General features: G+C 46.8%; 3 protein-coding genes across 3 annotated transcripts in view; 1 reads left to right on the forward strand and 2 right to left on the reverse strand.

The window, feature by feature from the left end:
• The window catches only part of LOC121272576 (zinc finger protein 541-like), a 67393-nt gene extending 67038 nt beyond the window's left edge, over positions 1–355 (forward strand). The window contains exon 18 of the mRNA XM_041179225.1: positions 37–355. Coding sequence (XP_041035159.1) covers positions 37–220 — 184 coding nt within the window. The 3' untranslated portion in view covers positions 221–355. The remainder of the gene's footprint in view (positions 1–36) is intronic.
• Positions 356–4390: 4035 nt separating this feature from the next.
• On the reverse strand, positions 4391–11714 carry erh (ERH mRNA splicing and mitosis factor). The gene is made up of 4 exons (XM_041179191.1): positions 11607–11714; positions 7697–7784; positions 6470–6590; positions 4391–5509 (listed from the first exon to the last, which is right to left on the reverse strand). The coding sequence occupies exons 1-4, from the start codon at positions 11607–11609 to the stop codon at positions 5407–5409; spliced, it is 315 nt and encodes a 104-aa protein (XP_041035125.1). The 5' UTR covers positions 11610–11714; the 3' UTR covers positions 4391–5406.
• Positions 11715–18016: 6302 nt separating this feature from the next.
• On the reverse strand, positions 18017–24065 carry LOC121272577 (E3 SUMO-protein ligase ZBED1-like). The gene is made up of 4 exons (XM_041179226.1): positions 23796–24065; positions 23315–23450; positions 19883–21854; positions 18017–18092 (listed from the first exon to the last, which is right to left on the reverse strand). The coding sequence occupies exons 1-4, from the start codon at positions 24063–24065 to the stop codon at positions 18017–18019; spliced, it is 2454 nt and encodes an 817-aa protein (XP_041035160.1).
• Positions 24066–24304: the final 239 nt, after the last annotated feature.

The raw sequence follows: 24304 nt of genomic DNA on the forward strand, positions 1-24304 counted from the left end.
CCACATATTAATCTTTATTATGCACGTATATTTCAGAGTGTTTGACAAAGTGAAAAGTCGAAATGCTCACATGAAATGCCACAGGCAGCAGGAGGAGCAAGAAAGACAGGCAGAGATGAAACGATCGAGGATACGTTTGAAAGTTGAGCCAAAGGAGGAACCAGAGGAGACCAGTCTGGTCTTCACATCTAACAATCTGTCAAACATTACGACACTATAAAGACGTTTCCAGCATCTTGTGATTAGCAGAGGTAGAAAGAAGGCGATGGGGAGAGCATGGAGCGGTAGTCTGAGTTTTGGATTGTACAAAGAGCTAGCACAGAGACAGGGCCAGTTGGCCCTGTACTGTAAATATCTCTGGTTCTAGGTATTTTGATTTGGTTTATCTGGAGGCAGGGAGGGAGTGCACATTACCACATGACATCTTATAAGTCTAGATTGCCAAACGCACAAAAACACTCTGGAGTCTGCAGAAAAAAATGTTGAATTTTTATTTTAATCTTACTTTGGACACTTTTCAAGGTGAAGACAGCTCCTGACCTATGTGCTTAGTGTAAGCCACAAGATTTACGAGTGGGATAGAGAAAACCTGGTTCAATAATGATGTGTTAAACCTGTACTCCCAACACTGAGGTGCTAAACTTGCAGTAATCTACAGCCCATAATGACCTTGGTCTAGTGTAGACATAGAAACCCTCAAAAGGTAATGAACACCAGAACCATTGTATTTCAGTCATCGTTAGAGAATGTTCTATTGCTGCCCTACTAACCAGCCAATGGACAGATAGAAACTGGTGATGCCCTAGATTCTAGAGTAAAATCACTGATCAAGATCAGCAAAACAGTAGGGATGTGGAACACGAAGAAACAGGCAAAAAGGCAGAGGTTCAAGGAAAGAAATCCCTTCTCCCAAAATGGAAAACGTAGGATAATGGAAAAGGGAAGATGATTAGCCTAGGGGATGTGAGCACAGGGGTTCCATGCATCACAGCAGAAGCTAACGTCAGGAACAGTTTATAAACGGGTAAATGATGATCAAACACCATCTCCGAGTTCTCATGGAAATGAGAGACAAGCGGGGAGGTTAGTGTTGTAAGTGGATAAACTGCATATTAGCTGCTACCCAGTGCAATGTCCAATCTGTAACTATGTGGTATAAAAAGGCTTTGGAGCTACTTTTGGTCTCTGTGAGCTGAGATCTGCACAGCAGGGGTAAGCAAATAATGGTTGGTCGGCTTCTATCAGTGTCTCTTGTAACCAGTTGATTTGAGGGAGGAAACAGAGGTGACAACTTCAGATCTTTCCTTCTGTCCTGAGGAGTGAACTCCTTGCCCTCTGCCAGGGCACATGGACAAGATCTTCCATAATCTAGCACTCTGCCTCCCAGGGAAGTTCTTCCTTTAAGTTTGAGGATAACTTTCCTCTGTTTCTCCTTTATGGTCTCTACCAGGGTGTGTGCATTAAGGACAACCAGAGGATGGGCTGGGGAAATGACTTGTACAAGTTTTGTGCCCAGTGTCACTAGGAGGTGCACAAGTTTGTTTCAGGAGCAAGTCTCCCTACGAGTACAGGGCATGGGTTTCAGTTGGTAGATGCCTGCTCAGCCATGCAGGAGATGGAAGCTGTGCCACAATGCTTCTGAGACACCCACTTTGCTGCTCCAACCCAGCGTAATGTTCACACACGAATATCTTCCGGCAAGAGTGACTAGATAGTGAGCAGGAATTACGAACAATATTTCAACTCTACCGTTTAGGAGGTGCTGAGGGTAACTAGCATTTCAATAGTTGCCCTGCCCTGAAAAATTACTTAATGTTTTTATCCTCTTGCTTTGCATTTTTAACAAGTATTTTTGACATTGGTGATTTTTTCACTGTCTGTGGCAATGTAAAGATAATTGCTACAGTCTTATATTTTATGTACCATTTTAAGATAAAACTTTTGCAGTAAATTTTAGTGGTTTTAAACAGGAGGTAAAGCTGGGCCAGTGGGAGACTGTGCCCTCTTATCTCCAAGAGTCTGGTCAACACACGAGTCACTTCAGGCAGGAGCAGGAAACTTTTAACTGAAGACAATCACCGAGATGTCTTTATGCCAAATCTCTGGGTAGGATTTGCACAGACTATTTTTTATGGCGGCTGGACCTGAAAGGCATCAAACTTTGTACCCGAGCATTAGGTATACATCCAGGAGTGGGAAAGACTCAATATTGAGCCAGCTGAAAACCAACCTGCCCCATTATTAATTTTCATTTGGGGAAGATCACAGCTGTGGGGCATTATAAGTATAAACTTTTTGCAATCATATTACATTATAAGAAATCTTTTATCAGAAAACGGAGGTCAGCATTTCCTCATTAAGGAGAATTTTTTTAATTTAAGGGAGAGGGGCAAGTACTTTAGATTGAAACCACGTATTTTAACTTCGAGGCCTCCTACTAAGTTTGTCTTGTTTCCTCATCCCTTTCATGTAGTCTGAGAGACTACAGAATTCATGTCAAATTTATATAATACTTTGCGCTACACACCGTCATCCTCTAAGAATTTGACTCTAGCTATCCCAAAATCCATTCAAACTGGAATCCCTAAAAAGCCAGGCAACACCAAAGACTGAAAATAAAACCAGTATATTTCAGAAATGCACAGCCGATCTATCAGCCTCTGTATAGAGGGATGGGTTAAATATTGGGGTGTACACCTCTAGGATCTGGTAACGTTACACAGCTTTGACAAGACGTGCTATGCAGTCCCAGCATTATCTGTAAATCGAGCCTCCAACCAGCCAGTGTAGATCTGTCTCCCGTTAGTTTACACCAGACTAACTCTCAGTCTCAGAGGTTGAATGAGTAGTATCTTATACGAGAGAATGGGAATGCATTAAGCACCAGAGCAACTATTTATGTAGTTCTGTTTCACATTTTTGATTAAAGTCATGGTTTATAATAAAACATGAACAACTCTTTAAAATGCATGATAACATAATTGAGTTGGGAGCTAGAAAATATCAGAGCTTTAACTATTTCTGTTTGACAGGTGAGATGAGGAATGTGGTCTAATCAGTTTCCTTCACAAATTCACCCAAACTAAAGATTTTTTTTTTAAAAAGCCTAATCTCAGTTTTAGATTCTTTCACAATCTGAAAAATCTAAAATGAAACAGCTATTGCTTTACATACGAGATGTATATCTCTTAATTTTCTATTGTACATTGCTGTATATTCTCCTTAAAAGTACAAATCCAAAAGGCAGTTCGTAGATCACTAGAAAATTGCATTACGAGTGGATGTATTTTTACTTTTTTTTGCTGATGAGTGCAGTTTTTTTGTATATGAGAATTTTTACAAATGCTGCATACCTAAGTGTGTTTCTGCATTTCTGTTGAAGATGGTAAAAGGAGGAAGGGAGTGGAGATTGCCCTCTCTGATCCAATTACCTCAATTCCTCCTTGAAGCAGTATGCTGCCAGTGTTCAGCAGCACTGAAGTGTTTCAAATTCGAGTTGGGGTTTTGTTTGTGTGGAAAATAAAATCTGTTAAATAATTAGGTGAAAACCCACCAATGCTGTAAGCACATGGCCCTGTTGCTTTAAAAGTATGCAGGATTGTTTCAATAAATGTGATGTTGACTGTTGAAAGTATTATTTCAGCTTTGTACAGAAAGCAGGGTATGCACAAACATTTGGGGCAGAGGAAAGAGCACAACTGGTTTTCCTTTTTCACTTCCTGAAAGAACACTAGTAAATTACTCAACTTCAGGATACACAACTAGCCAGGTATAAAAACAGAAAATGCTGGAAATACTCAGGCAGTATTTTATATGTGACACTTCCTTACACCTGAAACCTCAGTAACAGTCTCATTCAGATGCTGACTGACCTTTTATGCAGTGCCATCAATTTGTTTAATCAGATACTTTTCTCCAGAGTTGGTCAGTTCTTCTAGCCCCAAAAACCTTTTACTGGGTCAAAAAAAAAATCAGGAAAAATAACTGCTGTTGGAGACAATTAGTTACGCCCCACAATCCTGAGTTTACCATCACTCAAACACCCCCACCCCCCAAAAGTAATGAGGGTGCTGGTTTGAGCAGAATTAAATGATTACTGCTCGATCACTGTTGCTGTGGAGATAACGGTGCTGAGACTGCTTCAGGTTAGTTAGGACCAGAGTTTTACAGCATGGATTTTCTTAAGTGTGACCTCTGCCCCCGACCTTGCCCAGACAGTGACTGCAAGCAGCGAGGAACCCGATCCTGCCCTTACCTGATGCCTAGACTATTAAACACGCGAATGGTATCAATCTTCAAGGTTATGAGTTTAAGTCCCAATGCAGTCCTGGGATTTTATTGAATGCTAGCCATGTAACCTATACCAAAAATGAGCCAGCTTAACATTTAATGCTTTTCATTCTCATTAACTTCCTTTAATTCCTCCACTCCAGCAATCATTGTATTTCCCAACACAAAGCATTATTTCCATAACCAGGACTAACTACGCAGCCAGATCCTTTCATTTCCAGTGAAGATGAGTGTGTTTAACAGACTGACTGGCTGAAGTATATACAAGGCATACCTAAAAGGACAACTTTTCCCAACCCCAAGACATGGTAGCAAGGAGTGAATCACCAGGCAATGTTCCCCTCTCTGAGAAAGCAGAATGGTATAAGATTTAGAGGCACCCTCCAGCCTACACTCTGTGCGACATCCCATTCTGATGGCAATGTATAAATGAAACTGAAATAACAGTTTTCATATTAAAACAAAAACATTTAATCTGCAAAAACCATAACCTGAAGCAACAAAAAAAAACCAAATTACTGGGTAACCAGAACTTTGGTCCTACAGAAACAACTCTGCAGAAACAACACATCAGACAAGAAATTTCAACTTTCTAGAAAAACGTTTAACCCAAAAGAGCTTTTCTTCCAAGACAGTCTGTTCAGTCCTCAGTTCTATCAACAGGACAGGTTACAGAAAAAGTGTTTGTAAATCCACTCTCATCTATGATGATCTTGGTCTGAACACAAACAAGCCGAAGTGCCAGTATTATGTCAGAGTCCACCCATGAATGACAAAAGCAGTCAGGTATGTTTTCGACATTGGTGTGTGAATGTAAGAGCAGGGCCCTTCATTCCATTCAATACGGTTCCTGTTTTAAAACACCAATGCATAATAAAAAGGAGCAAGCTTTCTAATGGGCTGGTTGGAGGTGGTGGTGGTGTTGGGAGGGAATGGGGCGGGGGGGGGGAGAAGAGGTGAGAATAAATCAAATTATTTCTACAAAAATACTGAGATCTACAAAGCAGCACAATGAGGTGCTCCCAAGATCTGAAGAGAAACATCTGTGAGCTAAAAAAAAAAATTGGTGCAATCACTCTCCTTGTAGAGCATTGATCCGCTGAGCCAGCACAGCAGCTACTTTCCTGCTTGCTGGGCTTGTCGGCGGAGCAGGATGTAGATCTTCTCCTTGAGCCAGTCCTTGTTGTAAGGTTGGTAAGTCTGCGTGTCTGCTCGATATCTGGAGAGCAAAAATAAAAGCGTTTTATCTAAAAGGTTCATTGTTCAATACCAGACTCCTGCAGCTTGTAAAAACTGGAAGGGTCAAGCGTTCTGATGTTCGGCTTTCAATCTTCAGCAGGCACCCCCACCCTTCCCACTACTCAGCAGCTCCCATTTTTAGAGGGTAGTGATTTTGCAACCAAAGTGTCAGAAAGCACATTGCGTTGCCCTGCGTCTGTGCGCACTGACTCTCAATTATTTGCAAAAGGAAAAAAACGGCAGAAGTGTGGAGCTACCTTTTATGCACAGAGTTAATTATTCCATCAAAAATCGTGAGCATTTTTTCATTTAAAAACTGGTTTCCAGGCTGGGAGATCAAAGATCATCAGATTCATGTACATCAGGATTTAGAGGCCATCCACAGGGCAAGTGTGGATTTACTACAAAATCATTCCTGCTGCTGTACACTAAAGTAAAAGTGTTCTCTGCAATGATAATGCCATTATTCTTTGGGTAGCTAACAACCTTTCAGGGTTGGACTAATCAGATAGCTAATTCAAAGAGCTGGAGCAGACACAATGGGCTTACTGGCTTCCTTGTGCATTCTAAAATTCTATGATAAGTTAACGACAGGATCCCCAGGCTAGTATCAATACGGGCAAACATGCTGGGAGCTGTTAATATTGGCAGACGCACGTGAATTTTCTAGACCGTTCAGTGGTGATTTCAGGAAGCTCTCCTTCACACAAAGTATAGTGAAAATCTGGAACTCTCTCCCCCTCAAAACCTGTTGTGGCTGAGCTGAGGTCAATTAAAAATTTCAAAACCAAGATTGATAAGATTTTTCTTAGAGTTTTAAGGGTTAAAGAACAAAGACAGGTCGATGGAATTAAGACAGATCAGGCATATCTAACTGACTGGTGGACAGGCTCATGGGGACAATTGGCACAGGTGAAGAAGTAACAGCAACAGCACTTACACAAGGCAGCTGAGGTCAGCAAGGTCATCAATGAAGTCAAAGAGTTGGCTAATGTCATATGTGATGGATGGACTGTTTGGGTTCATCCTCTTCAAATGCTCTTCAAACATTTTGCAGACACCTGGTGAGGAACGAAAGCAAACTCTGGGTGAGTCTCAATATCTTTTAACTTTAGTTTGAAACCTCGAGCGCGCTGGGAGCTGCTGAACTTGTATTTTTTCCTTTGTGGGATATGGGCATTGCCGGATAGACCAGCATTTATGGCCCATGCTTAATTGCCCTTGAGGTGAGTTGACTTCTTGAACTGCTGCAGTCCATGTGTTGTAGGAACACAGGCAATGCCATTAGGGAGGGAGTTCCAGGATTTTGATCCAGTGACAGTGAAGGAATGGTGAATTCTCACAAGGAAAACAAAACAAGAATCCCTGCATGCACACCTTTTACCCCAAACTCTTCCCCACCTCCCCCCTTGCAATCACTGCTCCCAGAACTTTGTTGCATATCAGGATTAGCAGATCTCCCACAATATACTTGCTAGTTTTCTTAGAAGGAAAGTAACTGGGGTGTCAAAGGGGAGACCACAAGAAAACTAGTGGTTGGGAGCTGCCACACAAAAAGCAAGCCATGCAAATCTAGATAAACCAATATCATCTTGCATTTATATAGCACCTCTAACATAGTAAAACACCCCAAGGCAGTACATAGGAGGGTTATAAAAATTTGACACCACACTACATGATATATTAGGACAGATGACCAAAAGATTGGTCAAAGAGGTGGGTTTTAAGGAACATCTTACAACCAGCATCGGGGGCTCCTGTCGGATCACATTCGAGAGGCAGAAATGGCATCAGGAACCGGCAGAAGAGAAACCACAATGTTTGCGGACATGGATTTTGGACAAAGGGTTTCCACAGCAGAATATCCTGACGACAAATATGTTGATTGACTCACACGTTAGGAATGGTACCCTTGAAACGCAAAGCACTGCGAGAGCTGCCTTCAGCAGGACGGGGGTAGGAAATAAGTTGCAAATACAAAGTAGGCTCCAGTAAACAAAAAGTCCAAGGTAGTTAAACCGTTTTCTCAAGACAGCAACTGACCCGTCTCTAATGTCCTGTTCCTGAATAGACAAATGGGTCAAGAGAGAAATCCACCTACAGATTCATGTTAAAATACTGAAATTAAAACTGCAGAGGTATATAAGGACTGATTCCTGTGCCATACCTTCCATACATTCATTGACCGATTCATAATCTGCATAGGTCCTTCCCTCTGGTCGTTTTGTAGGCTGTACGAGGAGAATGGTGTGAGACTAAAATAAAATAAACAGGAAAGAGATTAATTAGAAGCTATAGGAACAGTATGAAGACACTCCTCTCATTGAAGCTATTTGGTCATCACCAACCACAACAGTTTGATTGCTCCAATCCCAAATCTCAACCTTTCCTCCATTCCTTGTAACCCAAACTTTCTCCTTAGCACCGCAGATATCTTCCGGCGATAGTGTATTCCACATTCCCCCAACAACTTGGGCAATTTCATCTGGTTTGATTTCACTTCTTAAGCTACTGTTATTCGTTCTGGGTTTCCCGTTTGAAGGATGGGTCCTCCGCTGGTTACCCCGTGAATCCCCATTTTCAATTCCTAAATTGTAACAACCTGCATTTATACAGCACCATCAATGTAATAAAACATCCCATGGTGCGACTATCCAACAAAAACATCAAACAGCAACATATTGGGTCAGGTGATCAAAAGCTTGGTCACAGAGGTCAAGTTTTAAGGCACGTCTTAAAGGGTCAGCGGAGAGGTTTAGGGAGGGAACTCCAGAGCTTGGGGCCCAGGCAGCTGAAGGCACAGACGCCATGTATTTCCAGCGATGGAAATCAGGGGATGTTCGAGAGGCCGGAATTGGCGGAGCAGAGAGATTTTGGAGGGCTGTCGGAGATTACAGAGATAGGATGGGGTGTTGGGGGGAGGCTTTTTTAGTTTTGTTCGGTTTTTGAGGTTTTTTTGGGTGGGGTATTTTGGGGTTTTTCTTTGTTCTTGGTAGGGGGGAATTTGTTGGATTTTAGGGGTTTTTGTTGGGGGATGGTTGGGTTATGGGAGAGCGTTGGGTTTTTAATGGGGACTTTTGGAAGGTTGGGGGTTTTTTGCTGGCTTTGGGTTTTTAATAGGAGGGGATTTATTGGCTCTGAGCCACCCTCCCTGGGTTGGTTTTTTGGGGGGAATTTAATTGGGTTTTTTGGGGGTTTAATCGTGTTCTTTGGGGTTTAGGGGTGTTTATCGTGTTTTTTGGGGTTTATCTGGTTTTTGCGGGGGGGGTTATTTGGTTTCTGGGGGGGGTTATCTGGTTTTTGGGGGGGTTACCTAGTTTCTGGGGGGGTTTATCTGGTTTTTGGGGGGGGGGTTACCTGGTTTTGGGGGGGTTACCTGGTTTTTTGGGGGGGTTACCTGGTTTCTGGGGGGGGTTACCTGGTTTCTGGGGGGGGGGCTTACCTGTTTTTTTGGGGGTTACCTAGTTTCTGGGGTGGGGGGGGTTATCTGGTTTTTGGGGGGGTTACCTAGTTTCTGGGTGGGTTACCTGGTTTTGGGGGGGGTTACCTGGTTTTTGGGGGGGTTACCTGGTTTTTAGGGGGTTTATCTGGTTTTTTTGGGGGGGTTACCTGGTTTTTGGGGGGGGTTTATCTGGTTTTTGGGGGGGTTTATCTGGTTTTTTTGGGGGGGGGGTTACCTGGTTTTTTTGGGGGGGGGGTTACCTGGTTTTTTTGGGGGGGGTTATCTGGTTTTTGGGGGGGCTTATCTGGTTTTTGGGGGGGCTTATCTGGTTTTTGGGGGGGGTTATCTGGTTTTTGGGGGGGGTTATCTGGTTTTTGGGGGGGTTACCTGGTTTTTGGGGGGGTTACCTGGTTTTTGGGTGGGTTACCTAGTTTCTGGGGGGGTTTATCTGGTTTTTGGGGGGGGGGTTACCTGGTTTTTTGGGGGGTTACCTGGTTTTTGGGGGGGTTATCTGGTTTTTGGGGGGTTACCTGGTTTTTGGGGGGGGTTACCTGGTTTCTGGGGGGGTTACCTGGTTTTTGGGGGGGGGGGGGTTACCTGGTTTTTGGGGGGGGGGGGTTACCTGGTTTTTGGGGGGGGGTTACCTGGTTTTGGGGGGGGGTTACCTGGTTTTTGGGGGGGGGGGGGTTACCTGGTTTTTGGGGGGGGGGTTACCTGGTTTTTGGGGGGGGGGGGTTACCTGGTTTTTGGGGGGGGGCTACCTGGTTTTGGGGGGGGGGGTTACCTGGTTTTTTTGGGGGGGGGGTTACCTGGTTTTTGGGGGGGGGGGGTTACCTGGTTTTTGGGGGGGGGGGGGGTTACCTGGTTTTTGGGGGGGGGTTACCTGGTTTTTGGGGGGGGGTTACCTGGTTTTTGGGGGGGGGTTACCTGGTTTTTGGGGGGGTTATCTGGTTTTTGGGGGGTTATCTGGTTTTTGGGGGGGGTTACCTGGTTTTTGGGGGGGGTTACCTGGTTTCTGGGGGGGTTACCTGGTTTTTGGGGGGGTTATCTGGTTTTTGGGGGGTTACCTGGTTTTTGGGGGGGGTTACCTGGTTTTTGGGGGGGGGGGTTACCTGGTTTTTGGGGGGGGGGGTTACCTGGTTTTTGGGGGGGTTATCTGGTTTTTGGGGGGGTTATCTGGTTTTTGGGGGGTTACCTGGTTTTTGGGGGGGGTTACCTGGTTTTTGGGGGGGGGGGGGTTACCTGGTTTTTGGGGGGGGGGGTTACCTGGTTTTTGGGGGGGGGGTTACCTGGTTTTTGGGGGGGGGGGGTTACCTGGTTTTTGGGGGGGGGGGGGGGGTTACCTGGTTTTTGGGGGGGGGGTTACCTGGTTTTGGGGGGGGGGGTTACCTGGTTTTTGGGGGGGGGTTACCTGGTTTTTGGGGGGGGTTACCTGGTTTTTGGGGGGGGGTTACCTGGTTTTTGGGGGGTTACCTGGTTTTTTTGGGGGGGGGTTACCTGGTTTTTTGGGGGGGGGGGTTACCTGGTTTTGGGGGGGTTACCTGGTTTTTGGGGGGGGGGTTACCTGGTTTTTGGGGGGGGGTTACCTGGTTTTTTGGGGGGGGGTTACCTGGTTTTGGGGGGGGGGGGGTTACCTGGTTTTTGGGGGGGGGGGGGTTACCTGGTTTTGGGGGGGGGTTACCTGGTTTTTGGGGGGGGGGGGGGGTTACCTGGTTTTTGGGGGGGGGGGGGGTTACCTGGTTTTTGGGGGGGGGGTTACCTGGTTTTTGGGGGGGGGGTTACCTGGTTTTTGGGGGGGGGGGTTACCTGGTTTTTGGGGGGGGTTACCTGGTTTTTGGGGGGGGGGGTTACCTGGTTTTTGGGGGGGTTACCTGGCTTTTGGGGGGGGGTTACCTGGTTTTTGGGGGGGGGGGGTTACCTGGTTTTGGGGGGGGGGGGGTTACCTGGTTTTTGGGGGGTTACCTGGTTTTTGGGGGGGTTACCTGGTTTTTGGGGGGGGGGGTTACCTGGTTTTTGGGGGGGTGGGTTACCTGGTTTTTGGGGGGGTTGGGGTTACCTGGTTTTGGGGGGGGGTTACCTGGTTTTTTGGGGGGGGGGGGGTTACCTGGTTTTTGGGGGGGGGGGTTACCTGGTTTTTGGGGGGGGGGGGGGTTACCTGGTTTTTGGGGGGGTTACCTGGTTTTTGGGGGGGTTACCTGGTTTTTGGGGGGGGGGGTTACCTGGTTTTTGGGGGGGTTACCTGGTTTTTGGGGGGGGGGTTACCTGGTTTTTGGGGGGGGGGTTACCTGGTTTTTGGGGGGGGGGTTACCTGGTTTTTGGGGGGGTTACCTGGTTTTTGGGGGGGGGGTTACCTGGTTTTTGGGGGGGGGGGGTTACCTGGTTTTTGGGGGGGTTACCTGGTTTTTGGGGGGGTTAATCGGGGTTTTGTTGCCTCTGAGCCGCCCTCCCCGGGTCGGTGGGCTCCAGGCCCCGGGAAGGTTCTCGCCCCCCCCCCGCCCCCCCCAACCTAACCCCACCCGGGACCCCGGCGGGATCCACCGCCTCTCCCCCCGGGACTCTCCCCCCGCCGCCCGCTCCACCACCGCCCCCCGCTCCCCGCCCCCCGCTCGCCCGGAGCCGGCCTGGGGTTTCTCACCATTTTTATTTTTCGCTGGTTTGATGCCTCACGAGAAAAAAAATGGAAGCCGGAAGCCTCGACCTTTAACCCGGAAACGCGCTGACGTCAGCCCCTCCTCCCCCCCCCCCAACTCCAAAAAAAAACTTGAACAAAAGTTCAGGAAAAGTTTTGCAAAATTTGCTGAAACTTCAGGAATAAACGTCTCACATTGAAGTTTGGGTTTACTGAACAAAGCCTGAAGCTTCTCAGAAACTTTAACTTTTTTTTTATAACAAGTTTTTGGGGAAACTTTTAGAAACAATGATCCAGGAAAAATTAAATTGATTTTTAAAATTTATTCTTTATGGGACGATTTTTAAAATTTATTCTTTATGGGATGCGGGCATCTCTGGCAAGGCCAGCGTTTGTTGCCCATCCCTAATTGCCCTTGAGCTGAGTATCTTGCTTCGCTATTTCACAGGGCAGTTAAGAGTCAACCACGTTGCTGTGGGTCTGGAGTCACGTGTAGGTCAGACCAGGTAAGGACGGCAGATTCCCTTCCCTAGAGGGCATCACACCAATCGGTCACCACTACTGAGACTAGCTTTCAATTCCAGGTTTATTAACTGAATTTATTAATTTCACCAGCTGCCGTGGTGGGATTTGAACCCACGTCCCCAGAGCATTAGCCCAGGCCTCTGGATTCTTAGTCCAGTGGCATTACCGATATCTCCCTGTTTGACCAATTTGACTGAGTGCTTGGACGAAGTAAATGGAGAGTTCGGTGAGGGAAGTACAGTTGATGTTGTGGATCTGGCATTTGACAAGGTACCACATAATAGCAAAATTAAAGCCCATGGGATTAAGGGACACTGGCAGCATAGGTATGGAATTGGTTAAGGGACCGAAAGCAGAGCAGTGGTGAACAGTTGTTCCTCAGACCAGCACAAACAGCGATGTTCCCCACCTGACGTGTTTTGACCACAGCTCTTATTGATGACCTGGACTTGGATATACAGAGCACAATTTCAAAGTTTGCAAGTTTGTGGATACCAGCAGAGACTGCAGTATTAACTGGTGAAATGGGCAGCAGACATATTGTAGCTGAAATTTAATACAGGAAGGTGATTTATTCTGGATGGAAGAATGAAGATTGCCATCACAAATCAAATGCTACAATTTTTGAGGGGGTGCAGGAAGGGACACAGGGGGGGTTCACAAATACAAATTTTTGAAGGGGACAGGACCAAGCTGAGAATCTTGGCCCAATTCTGGGCAAAGCACTTTAGGAAGTGTGTTAATGAAGAGAATGCCAGGGATGAGAGATTTTAACCATGTGAAAGGAACTAAAGAAGCTGGGATAGGTTTTCTTTGTGTAGAGAAGGTTAAGGGGAGATTTAAAAGGGGTGTTCAGTTTTGACAAGAGTACACAAGGAGAATCTGCTTCCACCTGAAGGAGGGTTGGTAACCAGAGATACAGATCAAAGATAATTGGCAAAATAATCAGACAGGAGATGACAAGGACAGTTGACATGATCTGGAATGCACTATTATACTCGAAAGCAGGTGGAAGCAGATATAATAGTAATTTTCAAAAAAAAATCGGGTATAGACTTGAATAGGAAAATAAAAAACTGCACGACTTTAGGGAAAGAGCGGAATTGATTGGAAAACTGTTTCAGAGTGTTGGTGCAGGCACGATGAGCTGAATGGCCACCTTCTGTGCTGTAAGAGTTTTGGAATGACTCAGGGATATTGAGTCACTCACCTCAGCTCCTCTTTGCTCTGCTCCAGGGTAGCTGACTGCACCCGGAGGGGGAGGAGGGCAACAGTTAAATAACAACTCGCCTTCCTGCTCATCCCTGAGAAGCTGCAGTGACTCCTGGCCAGGTGAAGGGAAGCAGGCTGGGAGTTGTGTTCACGCCCATCCTGAGCAAGTGGCATTCTAACGGAGGCTTACTTAGGATCCGACAGTCTCACTGGCTGCAGTGCTTTTTATTCAGATCTGTGATACTCAGATAGGAGAACAGGCCTGAGTCTGGGATATCTCATTGAACAAAATACTCAAACTATTTAATTCATACAGACTGAGGCAATTACTCAGTCTGTGAACTGGTAGTTGGCGCAAGCACTAAACACATATTTACACAAACAGATGCCACTGGTCTGCTCATATTTAATCAATGGCAGTAGCTAAGTGGGTGGTACTATTGTCAGAGGTTATTGGGTTTGAGTCCCACTCCAAACACTTGAGCACAAAATCCAGACCGACACTTTGACTGTAGGAGGCGCCATGTTTCAACATGAGACATCAAACTGAGGCTCCATCTGCCCTCTCAGGTGAATGTAAACAAAACCATGGCCACTATTTTGAAGAAGAGCAGGGGAGTTCTCTCCACTGTCCTGGCCAATATCTATCCCTCAACCAGCAGTGAAGCAGATTATCCAGTCATTGTCACATTGCTTTTGGTGGGATCTTGCTGTGCACAATTACCTGCATTAGAACAGCGTTCGCACTTCAAAAAGCCTTTGTTGGCCATGAAGTGCTTTAGGATATCCTGAAGTTCTGAAAGGCGCTATATAAATGCAAGTTCATTCTTTCAACAGTCACTTTTCTAGATCAGCAGTTTTCTTCTGAACCACTAATTTAATCAATAATTTCATTTGTAGAGAAGGCTTTAAACTAAATAGTGGGTGGGAGGGTTCATGTGAGAGGGAATTTGGAAGGTTGAGGAGGAAGGACAGGACAATAGTGCAGGCTTGCAGTAGAGATAACAATAACCAGAGTGTGACAGGGACAGAGCATACACAAGCATAAGATTACACCAGCAAATAAGGTCAGAGTAGGGAAAACTGTAAAAAGATAGAATTAAAGACTCATTATCTGAATGCTCACATCATTCCTAACAAGATGGATGAATTGACAGCAGAAGTAGAAATATATGAGTATGATATGAAAGTCATAAAAGAGATGTGGTTGCAAAGTGACCACTGCTGGGACCTGAATATTGGAAGGACCGAAAGAAAGAAAAAGGAGGTTGGGTGGCTCTGTTAATAAAGGATGACATCAGTACAGTAGTGAGAAATGATCTTGGTTCAGAAGATCAAGATGTAGGCAATGACTATCTCCAACAAGAGAGAATCTAACCATCACCCCTTGACGCTTAACGGCATTACCATCACTGAATCCCCCACTATCAACATCCTGGGGGTTACCATTGACCAGAAACTGAACTGGACTAGCCATATAAATACTGGGGCTACAAGAGCAGGTCAGAGACTAAGAATCCTGCAGCAAGTAACTCGCCTCCTGACTCCCCAAAGCCTGTCTACCATCTACGAGGCACAAGTCAGGAGTGTGATGGAATATTCCCCACTTGCCTGGATAAGTGCAGCTCCCACAACACTCAAGAAGCTTGACACCATCCAGGACAAAGCAGCCCCGCTTGATTGGCATCCACAAACATTCACTCCCTCCACCACCAAAGAACTGTGGCAGGAGTGTGTAACATCTATCACTGGGAAAATACTAGAATCGATTCTTAAGGAAGTAGCAGCAGGATATTTAGAAAATCACATTACAATCAGGCAGAGTCAACATGGCTTTGTGAAAGGGAAACTATGTTTGACAAATTTATTAGAGTTCTTTGAGGATGTAACAAGTAAGGTGGATAAAGGGGAACCAGTAGATGTAGTGTATTTGGATTTCCAAAAAGGCATTCATAAAGTTGCACAGAAAAGGTTACTGCACAAGGTAAGAGTTCATGGTGTTGGGGGGTGATATCTTAGCAAGGGTAGTGGATCAGCCACCTAACAGGAAACAGAGAGTCAGGATAAATGGGCCATTTTCAGGCTGGCAAACTGTAACTAGTGGAGTGCCACAAGAATTAGTGCTGGGACCACAATCACTTTATGATTTATATTAATGACACGGATGAAGGGACTGACTGCATTGCAGCCAAATTTGTTGATGATGTAAAGGTAGCTAGGAAAGCAAGTTGTGAGGAGGCTACAAAGCGTCTAAATAGGTTAAGTGAATGGGCAAAAAAATTGGCACATGGAGTATAATGTGGGAAAATGTGAGGTTGTCCACCTTGGCAGGAAGAATAGAAAAGCAGTATGTTATTTAAATGGAGAGAGACTGCAGAATGCTGCAGTACAGAGGGATCTGGGTGTCCTGGTACATGAATCACAAAAAGTTAGCATGCCAGTACAGCAAGTAATTAGGAAGGCAAATGGAATGTTGGCCTTTCCTGCGAGGGAGGTGGAATATAAAAGCAGGGAAGTCTTGTTACAACTGTACAGAGCATTGAGAGAACACCTAGAGTACTACATACAGTTTTGGTCTCCTTACTTAAGGAGGGATATATTTGCGTGGGAATCAGTTCAAAGAAGGTTCACAAGGCTGACTTGAAGGATGACAGGGTTGTGTTATAAGGAAAGGTTGAGCAGGTTGGGCCTATACTCATTGGAGAATAGAATGAGGTGTGATGTTATTGAAGCATGTAATGAAGCATATTTTGGGAGGGTTTGACAGGGTAAATGCTGAGAGAATGTTTCCCCTCATGGGGGAATTTAGAATTAGGAGAGCACAGTTTAAAAATAAAGGCTCTCCCACTTTGGACGATATGAGGAGGAATTTCTTCTCTCAGAGGGTCATTAGCGTTTGGAATTCTCTTCCCCAGAGAGCAGTGGAGGCTCAATAATTGAATATATCCAAGACTGAGTTAGATAGATTTTTGATCAACAAGGGAGTCAAGGGTTATGGGGGAACAGAGAGGAAAGTGGAGTTGAGACCACAATCAAATCAGCCATGATCTTATTGAATGGCAAAGCAGGCTCAAGGCCTGAATGGCCTACTCCTGCTCCTGTTTCTTTTGATCTTATGTTCTTATGTGAGAGAAATTTCAGTGTAAACTCGTTTTGTAGTTTCCTTTTCTTGAGAACATTCGAGGCTGCCTGAGCAGCTATGTTTGCGGAGCAGTTGATCAATGCATTGTCACAGTTAATCAGGATTCAGGTTTATTCCCAGCCCTGTGCTGTGTTAGGTCACTAACTGGTTTGGGAGTAGGTTACGACTTTGTGAACATTCTGAATTTCCCCCATTCCCAGTCATTATCCTTACAAAAGGAAAGAATGGGATACAGCACTTTTGGATAATGCGCCTGCAGATTGCGCCAATGCTTTGTGGTTTCAGTACTATTTCAGATTGATGAACTATCGTGTGCTAATCCCTGACCTCAATCTCTGAGTTAAATTTAACAACTAATCTAACATCAGCTGCTGTTTGACAAAGAGAGTTCCAAACTTCTACTACCCTTTGTGTGTGGAAGTGTTTCCTAATCCTGTGGTGGATTCGAGCACTTTTAGACAAAGTAATATTTTATCCTGGTAGGGATTGTCAATTCAGCACACTGAGGCTGCTCCATCATTTTCTAAAATGTGGCAGCTCTTTACTTTTGAATCTCAATCTCCCAAGTCACCCATTAACCTCAACAATTTACACCTTCCCTCGCTTGGAAATACATCTCCCAATTCTGATGCCTTGATGGGCAATGACTCGACTTGGAATAAATGGTTGTTCAGAACTTGTACCCTGTGATATCTGGTGAGGAGGATCTTTGTTTGTTTGTTAGGACAGAGCCAGGAGGTGCAGTTTTGGTGCTGGGCTGTGTGGGGGAAGTGGGGATGGCAGAACATTCCCAGATACCACATACACACCTCCTAATGACTGAGTAAAGAGGAAGAGCTAGCACAGGCGTGATGAGCCAAATGGCCTCTTCCTGCGACATATCTCTGCTGGTCTGTGGTTGGGCTGGTGGAGTGGAGAAGGGAGAATTGAGAACACAGACCTCGTTCAGCTGAATCACTGACACCAGGATAATATGGAGATGCTGAGCTTTCCTGTGACAGTGCACAGAACCACAGTATACAGGACAGGCTGAGATCCATTGCTGCACCACTATGTTTCTGAACTGAAGCTGCAGCACCTCCCTGCCTGGATGAACATAAGAACAGGAGGCCATTCAGCCCATTGAGCCTTTCTGCCATTCAATGAGATCATGGCTAATCAATGATCTAACTCCATATATCGGCTTTTGCCCCAATCCCCCTAATACCTTTGGATAACAGAGATCTATCAATCTGATTTAAATTTAACAACTAATCTAACATCAGCTGCTGTTTGACAAAGAGAGTTCCAAACTTCTACCACCCTTTGTGTGTAGAAGTGTTTCCTAATTTCACTCCTAAAAGGACCGCCTCTAATTTTTAGGCTGTGCCCTTAGTCCTACGCTCCCAATCAGTAGGGAGATAATTTAGAAGTTACACCCAGGTAGTGCCTGGATCCTCCTGATCACTGGCTCCACCAAGAGTCTGCACCTCTTCACAGCAGCACAAGGTTCAAAGCAGGTGGTTCCTCAAAGAGGAACAGTACACAAGTCAACAGGTCACTTGTTGATCCCCACCTGTTTAAAGGGATCAAGGTTAATCCACACTTTGCCCATCAGAATTTCACTGCTGCTCCTGCACACATTAAAACATTGATCCCATAAAACCATACATTTCACTGAATCACAAGGGATGTAAGCATTGAAGATAATGTATCGGTTATATATTCATCTCATAAACAGAAAATAACTGACACAACTCTGCGGAAGCACACTGACTGAGATTCCTTTCTATAGTTTTGCCGGTAATGTTATTCTCCTGTTCTCCGAAACACAAGGTTTGGGGAGTGAGCTGACAGTTCATTTAGTTTGTGACATCAGGAAACATGTCCAGAAGAAAAGAGTTGACGTTTCGAGAAGGGTCATGAGGACTCGAAACGTCAACTCTTTTCTTCTCCGCCGATGCTGCCAGACCTGCTGAGTTTTTCCAGGTAATTCTGTTTTTGTTTTGGATTTCCAGCATCCGCAGTTTTTTTTGTTTTTATTTATTATTATTAGGAAACATGTCCATTTACTGAGCAGCTCTTTTTACGTTTCAAGCTTTGTACCATTCAGCCCATCTGATCCTATTCTTTCCACTGCCCCATTCAACTGTTCCTTTAATGGGCTCAGCCACCTCCTGGGTTACAGGCTCCAGTTGTTATGGCTCTAGGTGAAGGCAGACCCCCGAAACCCACCCCCCGCACCCCGAAACTTGCCTGCTTGTCAGGTCTGACCCACCATGGGGTGTTGCAGGAAGGCCAGCAGAAGCACAGTGTGTCATGTTCCTGAACACCGAGCGAGTTAAAGCAGATCAGGTTAGGTTATACACTGGATCCGAGGCTTTTGAATACTGTTTTTTTTTATTTGTTCGCCAGCGTTTATTGCCCATCCCTAACGGCCCTCATTCAGAGGGCACTTTTAAGAGTCAACCACGTTGGGTCTGGAGTCAGGTGTAGGCCAGACCAGGTAAGGACGGCAGATTTCCTTCCCTAAAGGGCATTAGTGACCCAGATGGGTTTTTATGACAATCGACAATGTTTTCATTAGACTTTTAATTGAATTCAAATTCCACCATCGTGGTGGGATTTGAACCCCGGTCCCCAGAGCATTACCCTGGGTCTCTGGGTTACCAGTCCAGTGACAGTACCACTGTGCCACCGCCTCCCAGGCGTTGGTCTGACAGGCGCTCATCTCAAAGCAGCCTGTGGGATCTTGTTGTGCATGGACCAGCCAGATGACACTGATGTCGTACGTTACAACAGTGACTGCACTTCAGAAGCTTTCAATGGCCCTAAAGTGTTTTGTGACATCCTGATGGGGGTGGGGGGGGTTGAAAGGAGCTCCAGAAATGAAAGTGCTTTCAGCTGCGTTGCTGAGGGCTGTGGAGAAACAACTTGTCAAATCTAATGGACTGACGTTAAGAGTTTTTCTTGGGTGAGTTTTTTCTTCCTGGAGTCCTTGTTCATTGCCGAGTTATCTGAACACACCCTGTGTGAGGCTGTGAGGCTCCTCCAAGGGGAGCTTGAATTCCACTTTTACTGGGGAGGAGAGACAAGCCAGTTTTCCAGCACCCTATCCAATGGATCTTGGACGGCAGGATTGGCCTCAGCTGGGATGCCTGCCTTGGTCGATCTACCTGCCAAAACTCACAGCTTTGGCTGTTACGGGTGTACAATTGGAAAGCAGCTGGAGCCCGTGGGTGTGGAGGGGGAATTGAAGGTCGTCAACAGTTGCCGGCGGGGGGGGGGGGGGGGAGGGACAAAAAACTATTGGCCAGAGATTCAAATAAACCCCCAATTAATGAACAAGTTGAGAAAGAAACAAATTAAATCTGTCCCTGCAAATCTGTAGAAACCGAGTGTCCATGGGCCTCACTGTCTGTACCTCCTTAGTGATTCGATATAATCAAAGTTTTTGTGCAAGAACAGGATCTGGTCGATGTCGCCTGGTAGCAGAGCTGATCTGGTCTGGTCTGGAATGTTACTGGAACAGAAGAAAGCTGTGGTAGCGGAGACAGAGGCAGCAGGAATGGCCAGGTATTGTTTGGCCAGGCTGGCCACGGCTGGGAAGCGATGCTCATTGTTTCTCCACCACTCGAAGGGGTTGGTGTTGCGTTTGCGCAGGGGCTCGGCAAGGTAACTCTCTAGCTGCTGGTGAATCTCCGGCATCCGTTCAGTGGGATCTTCACCGAACAGGAGGTCGTACTCGCACTGGCTGGGCTTGTGGCTGCCCTTGCGATCACGGTGTTTGCTGCCTGGCTCGTGTACTGTGGCGTTGTGCTCGTCTGAGGAGGAGCTGGACGAGTGGGACTGAGGACTGGGCACGGCACTGGACAGCATGTTCTTCACCTTGTTGTGGACCTTGTCTCGTGTGTCGGCGCTCAGGAAGCGGAGGTCCTTGAATCGTGGGTCTAAAAAGGAGGCCACAATGGCGGGACTCTCCATCATCTCGTCATCGTCAGGGAGGTGCCAGCGTTTGGCAATCTCTGTCCTGATCTTTGCACTCACTGTTCTGATGATACAGCCTTGGTCACTGTGGTGATGCATGAGGGCTGTCATCACTCCATGAAGACAGGGGACCAAGGAGGACACGGAGGCATTTTGCTCTTCACTTAAGAAAGATGAGGCCACTTTAAGAGTCTTGAGGATGGGCAGCAGATCCTGCAGAAGTTTCCACTGGTGATCAGACAGGTTTGGAACAGTCAGGTGCCCAGTTCGATCCTCTTCCAGCACCATGCTTACTGTCCAGCGCAACTCCAGCAGTCTCTCGCACATGTCCAAGGTGCTGCTCCAGTGAGTAGCAGCGTCCATGACCAACGTCAGCCTCTCTTTGTTCATCTCTGCCAGCTTGGCACTGAGCTCGGCATTTGCCCGGGTGCTGTGAATGAAGTGGTTGACGACGCGCCGAGCGACGCTCAGCGTGTGCTGCACCTGCTCCACTTGCAGCCCCAGTTTGATGCACAGCTGCAGCATGCGGCCGGCGCAGCACAGACTGGACCAGCCAAAGCGCTCCTGCAGCAGGCGCGAGCTGCTCAGCAGGCTGCCCGTGCTGTCGTGCACCACACAGCTCACCGCCTTGCTGGAGATGCCAAACTCGCCGATGACCGAGAAGAGCAGCTCACCAATGTAATCCGGTGCTGGGTTGTACTGGGGGGTGGTCTTGAGTACGCAGCGTGCCAGGCGCCAGCGACAGTCAATGAAATGCCCCACGATGGTGAGGTAGGTCTGTTTGCCCTGTGAAGTCCAGGTATCAGTGGAGAGAGTCAGAGATGGGACTGAGTGTAGATAGTGCTCCAACTGTAACTTGGCAAGGGTGTATTTGTGTCTCAGGCTAGTGGCTAAAAGTGTGCTTGACGGTATTTTATAACTCGGCTCCAGAAAGCCAAGCAGCCTCTTAAAGCCCTCGTTGTTAATGAGAGAGAGGGGCTGAAGGTCTCGAAAAACCATTCCCAGGATCAGGTCACTGATCACCTCCTCTCTTTTCTCTGAGCAGGATCTGACGTCGTGCAGGACAAGATCGGAGATGCTCACTGGCTTGTTCTTCTTCACTTCAGGCTCCTGCCCCATGGACTCAGAGGACGAGGATCCCTCGTCCTGGGACTGGCGAAGATCGAGCTCACTCAGGTTGTGTTTGCGTCTCAAGTGTTCACGTAGGCTGGTCATGCTGTTGTGGTAGCACAGCTGCTTCCGGCAGAGGCTGCACTCCACGCAGCGCTCGTTCAGCTTCTTGAAGAATTCCCAGGTTTGGGACTTTTCTTGGCAGCTCACGGGTGAGGCTCGATTGTAGTTCAGCTCGCCTCCCTTCCTCCTCCCCTCCCTGGCCAGGTGGTAAGATCGCAGCACCATGGAGAGCTCGTCTGCACATGACACAAAAACCATTCAGGGCAGCCGAATGTCCAGTTCACAGAATCAGAACATAACACAGCACGTGCAGCACAGAAACAGGCCATTCAGCCCAACAGATCTGTGCTGTTCATGGTACAAGCCTCCTCCCTCTTATCTTTATCTCACTTTATCTACATATCCTTCTATTTCTTTCTCCCTCATGTGTTTATCCATCTTCGCCTTACATATATCTATACTGCTCCCTGTGGGAGTGAGTTCCACATTCTCCCCACTCTCTGGGTAAAGACGTCTCTCCTGAATTCCCCATTGGATTTTTAATGACTGTCTTAGATTGATGACCCAGAGTTCTGATCTCCCTTGCCCCCGACAAGTGGGAACATTTTCTGTACACCTACCGACCAAATCCTTTCATGATATTAAAGACCCTAAGAGGTTACCCCTCAGCCTTCTCTTTTCCGGAGAAAAGAGCCCTCATCCTGTCCAGCATTTCCAGAATGAAACAGCACACATACAAACAGGAGTAGACCACAACAAGACACACAGCAATACCATTCAGCCCACTGTGCCTCTACCAGCTCCTTGAAAGAGCTATCCAATTAATCCCACTCTCTTGCTCTCTCTACATTGTCCTGTAGATATTTCCCCTTCAGATATTTATCCAAATCTCTTTTGAAAGTTATTATGAAGTTTACTTCCACCAATCTCTCAGGCACTGCATTCCAGATCAGCACAGTAATATTGCGGAACTGACTCCAAATGGTCAGAGAGATCTGGTGACTTCAGTCCTGTACCATTTGCCGTGCTCCCCACTTTGCAAATCCTCAGCAGCTACTGTCCAAGTCAGTTTGAGCCTTTGTCCAGCCTGGTTATACAACAACGATGGCACTGGGATTTGTTGCTGTTCCCTCTCCTCCTCTCACAGGTACCGTAGTTTCCTGACAACCACCTGTCCTATTTAAAACAACTGCTCTTCCTTCAGTTTCCTATCTCCATTCAGAAGCGCGGACCCTTCCTCATTGTCCCGACACCAACACCTGCACACTTAATAATAGCAGATCACTGACCAGTGAGTATGGACACCGGGCAGTGGGGTACAGGCAATGGTGGCACTGGGCAGAGGGGTACAGGCACCAGGCAGTGGTGGCACTGGGCAGTGGGGTACAGGCAGTGGGGTACAGGCAGTGGGGTACAGGCATTGGGCAGTGGTGGCACTGGGCAGTGGGGTACAGGCATCGGGCAGTGGTGGCACTGGGGTACAGGCACCAGGCAGTGGTGGCACTGGGGTACAGGCACCAGGCAGTGGTGGCACTGGGGTACAGGCACCGGGCAGCGGGGCACAGGCACCGGACAGCGGGGTACAGGCACCGGACAGCGGGGTACAGGCACGGGGCAGTGGGGTTGAATTTCCTGACAGAGTTAGTGAGCACTGGCTAAATTTAATCTAACATTCCACTCTAGGCTGTGACTGTACCTTCAGCTAATGCAGTACAGGATTCACTAACTCCAGCAAAGGGGTTGATTTCCTGGTCCTCATCAGCCTCTAATCGAGCTGCACACTCTCGCAGCATATCCGATATCCTCTTACTGGTGTATGTCGTGAAGGTTACCTTGATGGAATAAAGGAACAACATTAATAATTTCTTCACAGCCTGCCCTGTGATGGTAATCAATTGGCTACAGAATCTACACATTCTCATCTCAGTGTCTGACTGAAACGGGGAGGGGGAAGTTGTGGGGAGGTGGGGTTGTGAGGAGAGAGGGTGTGGGTGTGGACAGGGAGATTCGGGGGGTGGGAGGTGGGGCATATTGTAACTTTATTATTTGTTAAGTTACACAGACCAAAGGGTCACAGATTCAACGCCCATCCTGAGCTTGCTGAACAGAGGATGCTACTCGCAATCTGCGTCTCACAATTTCATGTTCCGATACTGAAGTTGGGAACAATAACTCACAGGACTATCTATCCCAATCAGCTGTGTGATTTTCGGAGTTCTGTCCTTGCTGGCCAGGAGGCGAGGGATTCGCTCAGCTCTGCTGTTTCCCTGCAGCGTATTGTGGTCAACAGCCTCCTCTGTAAAGTGGATGCGATGATTCCTCTCCAGGTGCAGCCGGAGCACAGTGGCACTGCCCGAGGTGACCAGCTCCTTGCTGCAGATGTTGCACACGGTGGTTTTCTCATCTCTCCTGGTTACATATTTCCAGATGTCACTGGCACGGGGCATCTCGCTACAGCCCAGACTCCTCACCAGCACTGCTCTGACTGAAATAAAACAGGCACACGTCACACCTCTTCCTTGCAAACACCTGTTCTCCATCTTACCTTCATCAATTCCATCGCTCACTCCCACACCTCCCATCACATCCTCCCTCCCACACTCCCTCCATCCTCCCTCCCACACTCCCTCCATCCTCCCTCTCACACTCCCTCCATTCTCCCTCCATCCTCCCTCTCACACTCACT

Source organism: Carcharodon carcharias, chromosome 34 (genome assembly GCF_017639515.1).
Source record: "Carcharodon carcharias isolate sCarCar2 chromosome 34, sCarCar2.pri, whole genome shotgun sequence".
Taxonomy (NCBI): Eukaryota; Metazoa; Chordata; class Chondrichthyes; order Lamniformes; family Lamnidae; genus Carcharodon; species Carcharodon carcharias.

Excerpts from the sequence above, each read along its gene's own strand:
- erh (XM_041179191.1), bottom strand. Across the intron at positions 6,591-7,696 it reads GGTCAATGAATGTATGGAAG|GTGTCTGCAAAATGTTTGAA; the intron begins GTATGGCACAGG and ends GTTCCTCACCAG. Across the intron at positions 5,510-6,469 it reads GCTGACCTCAGCTGCCTTGT|ATATCGAGCAGACACGCAGA; the intron begins GTAAGTGCTGTT and ends TTTGCTCTCCAG.
- LOC121272577 (XM_041179226.1), bottom strand. The coding sequence starts at position 24,065 with ATGCCCCGTGCCAGTGACATCTGGAAATATGTAACCAGGAGAGATGAG. Across the intron at positions 23,451-23,795 it reads TGATTGGGATAGATAGTCCT|GTAACCTTCACGACATACAC; the intron begins GTGAGTTATTGT and ends TATTCCATCAAG. Across the intron at positions 18,093-19,882 it reads TATATCGAATCACTAAGGAG|GAGCAGCAGTGAAATTCTGA; the intron begins GTACAGACAGTG and ends TAATGTGTGCAG.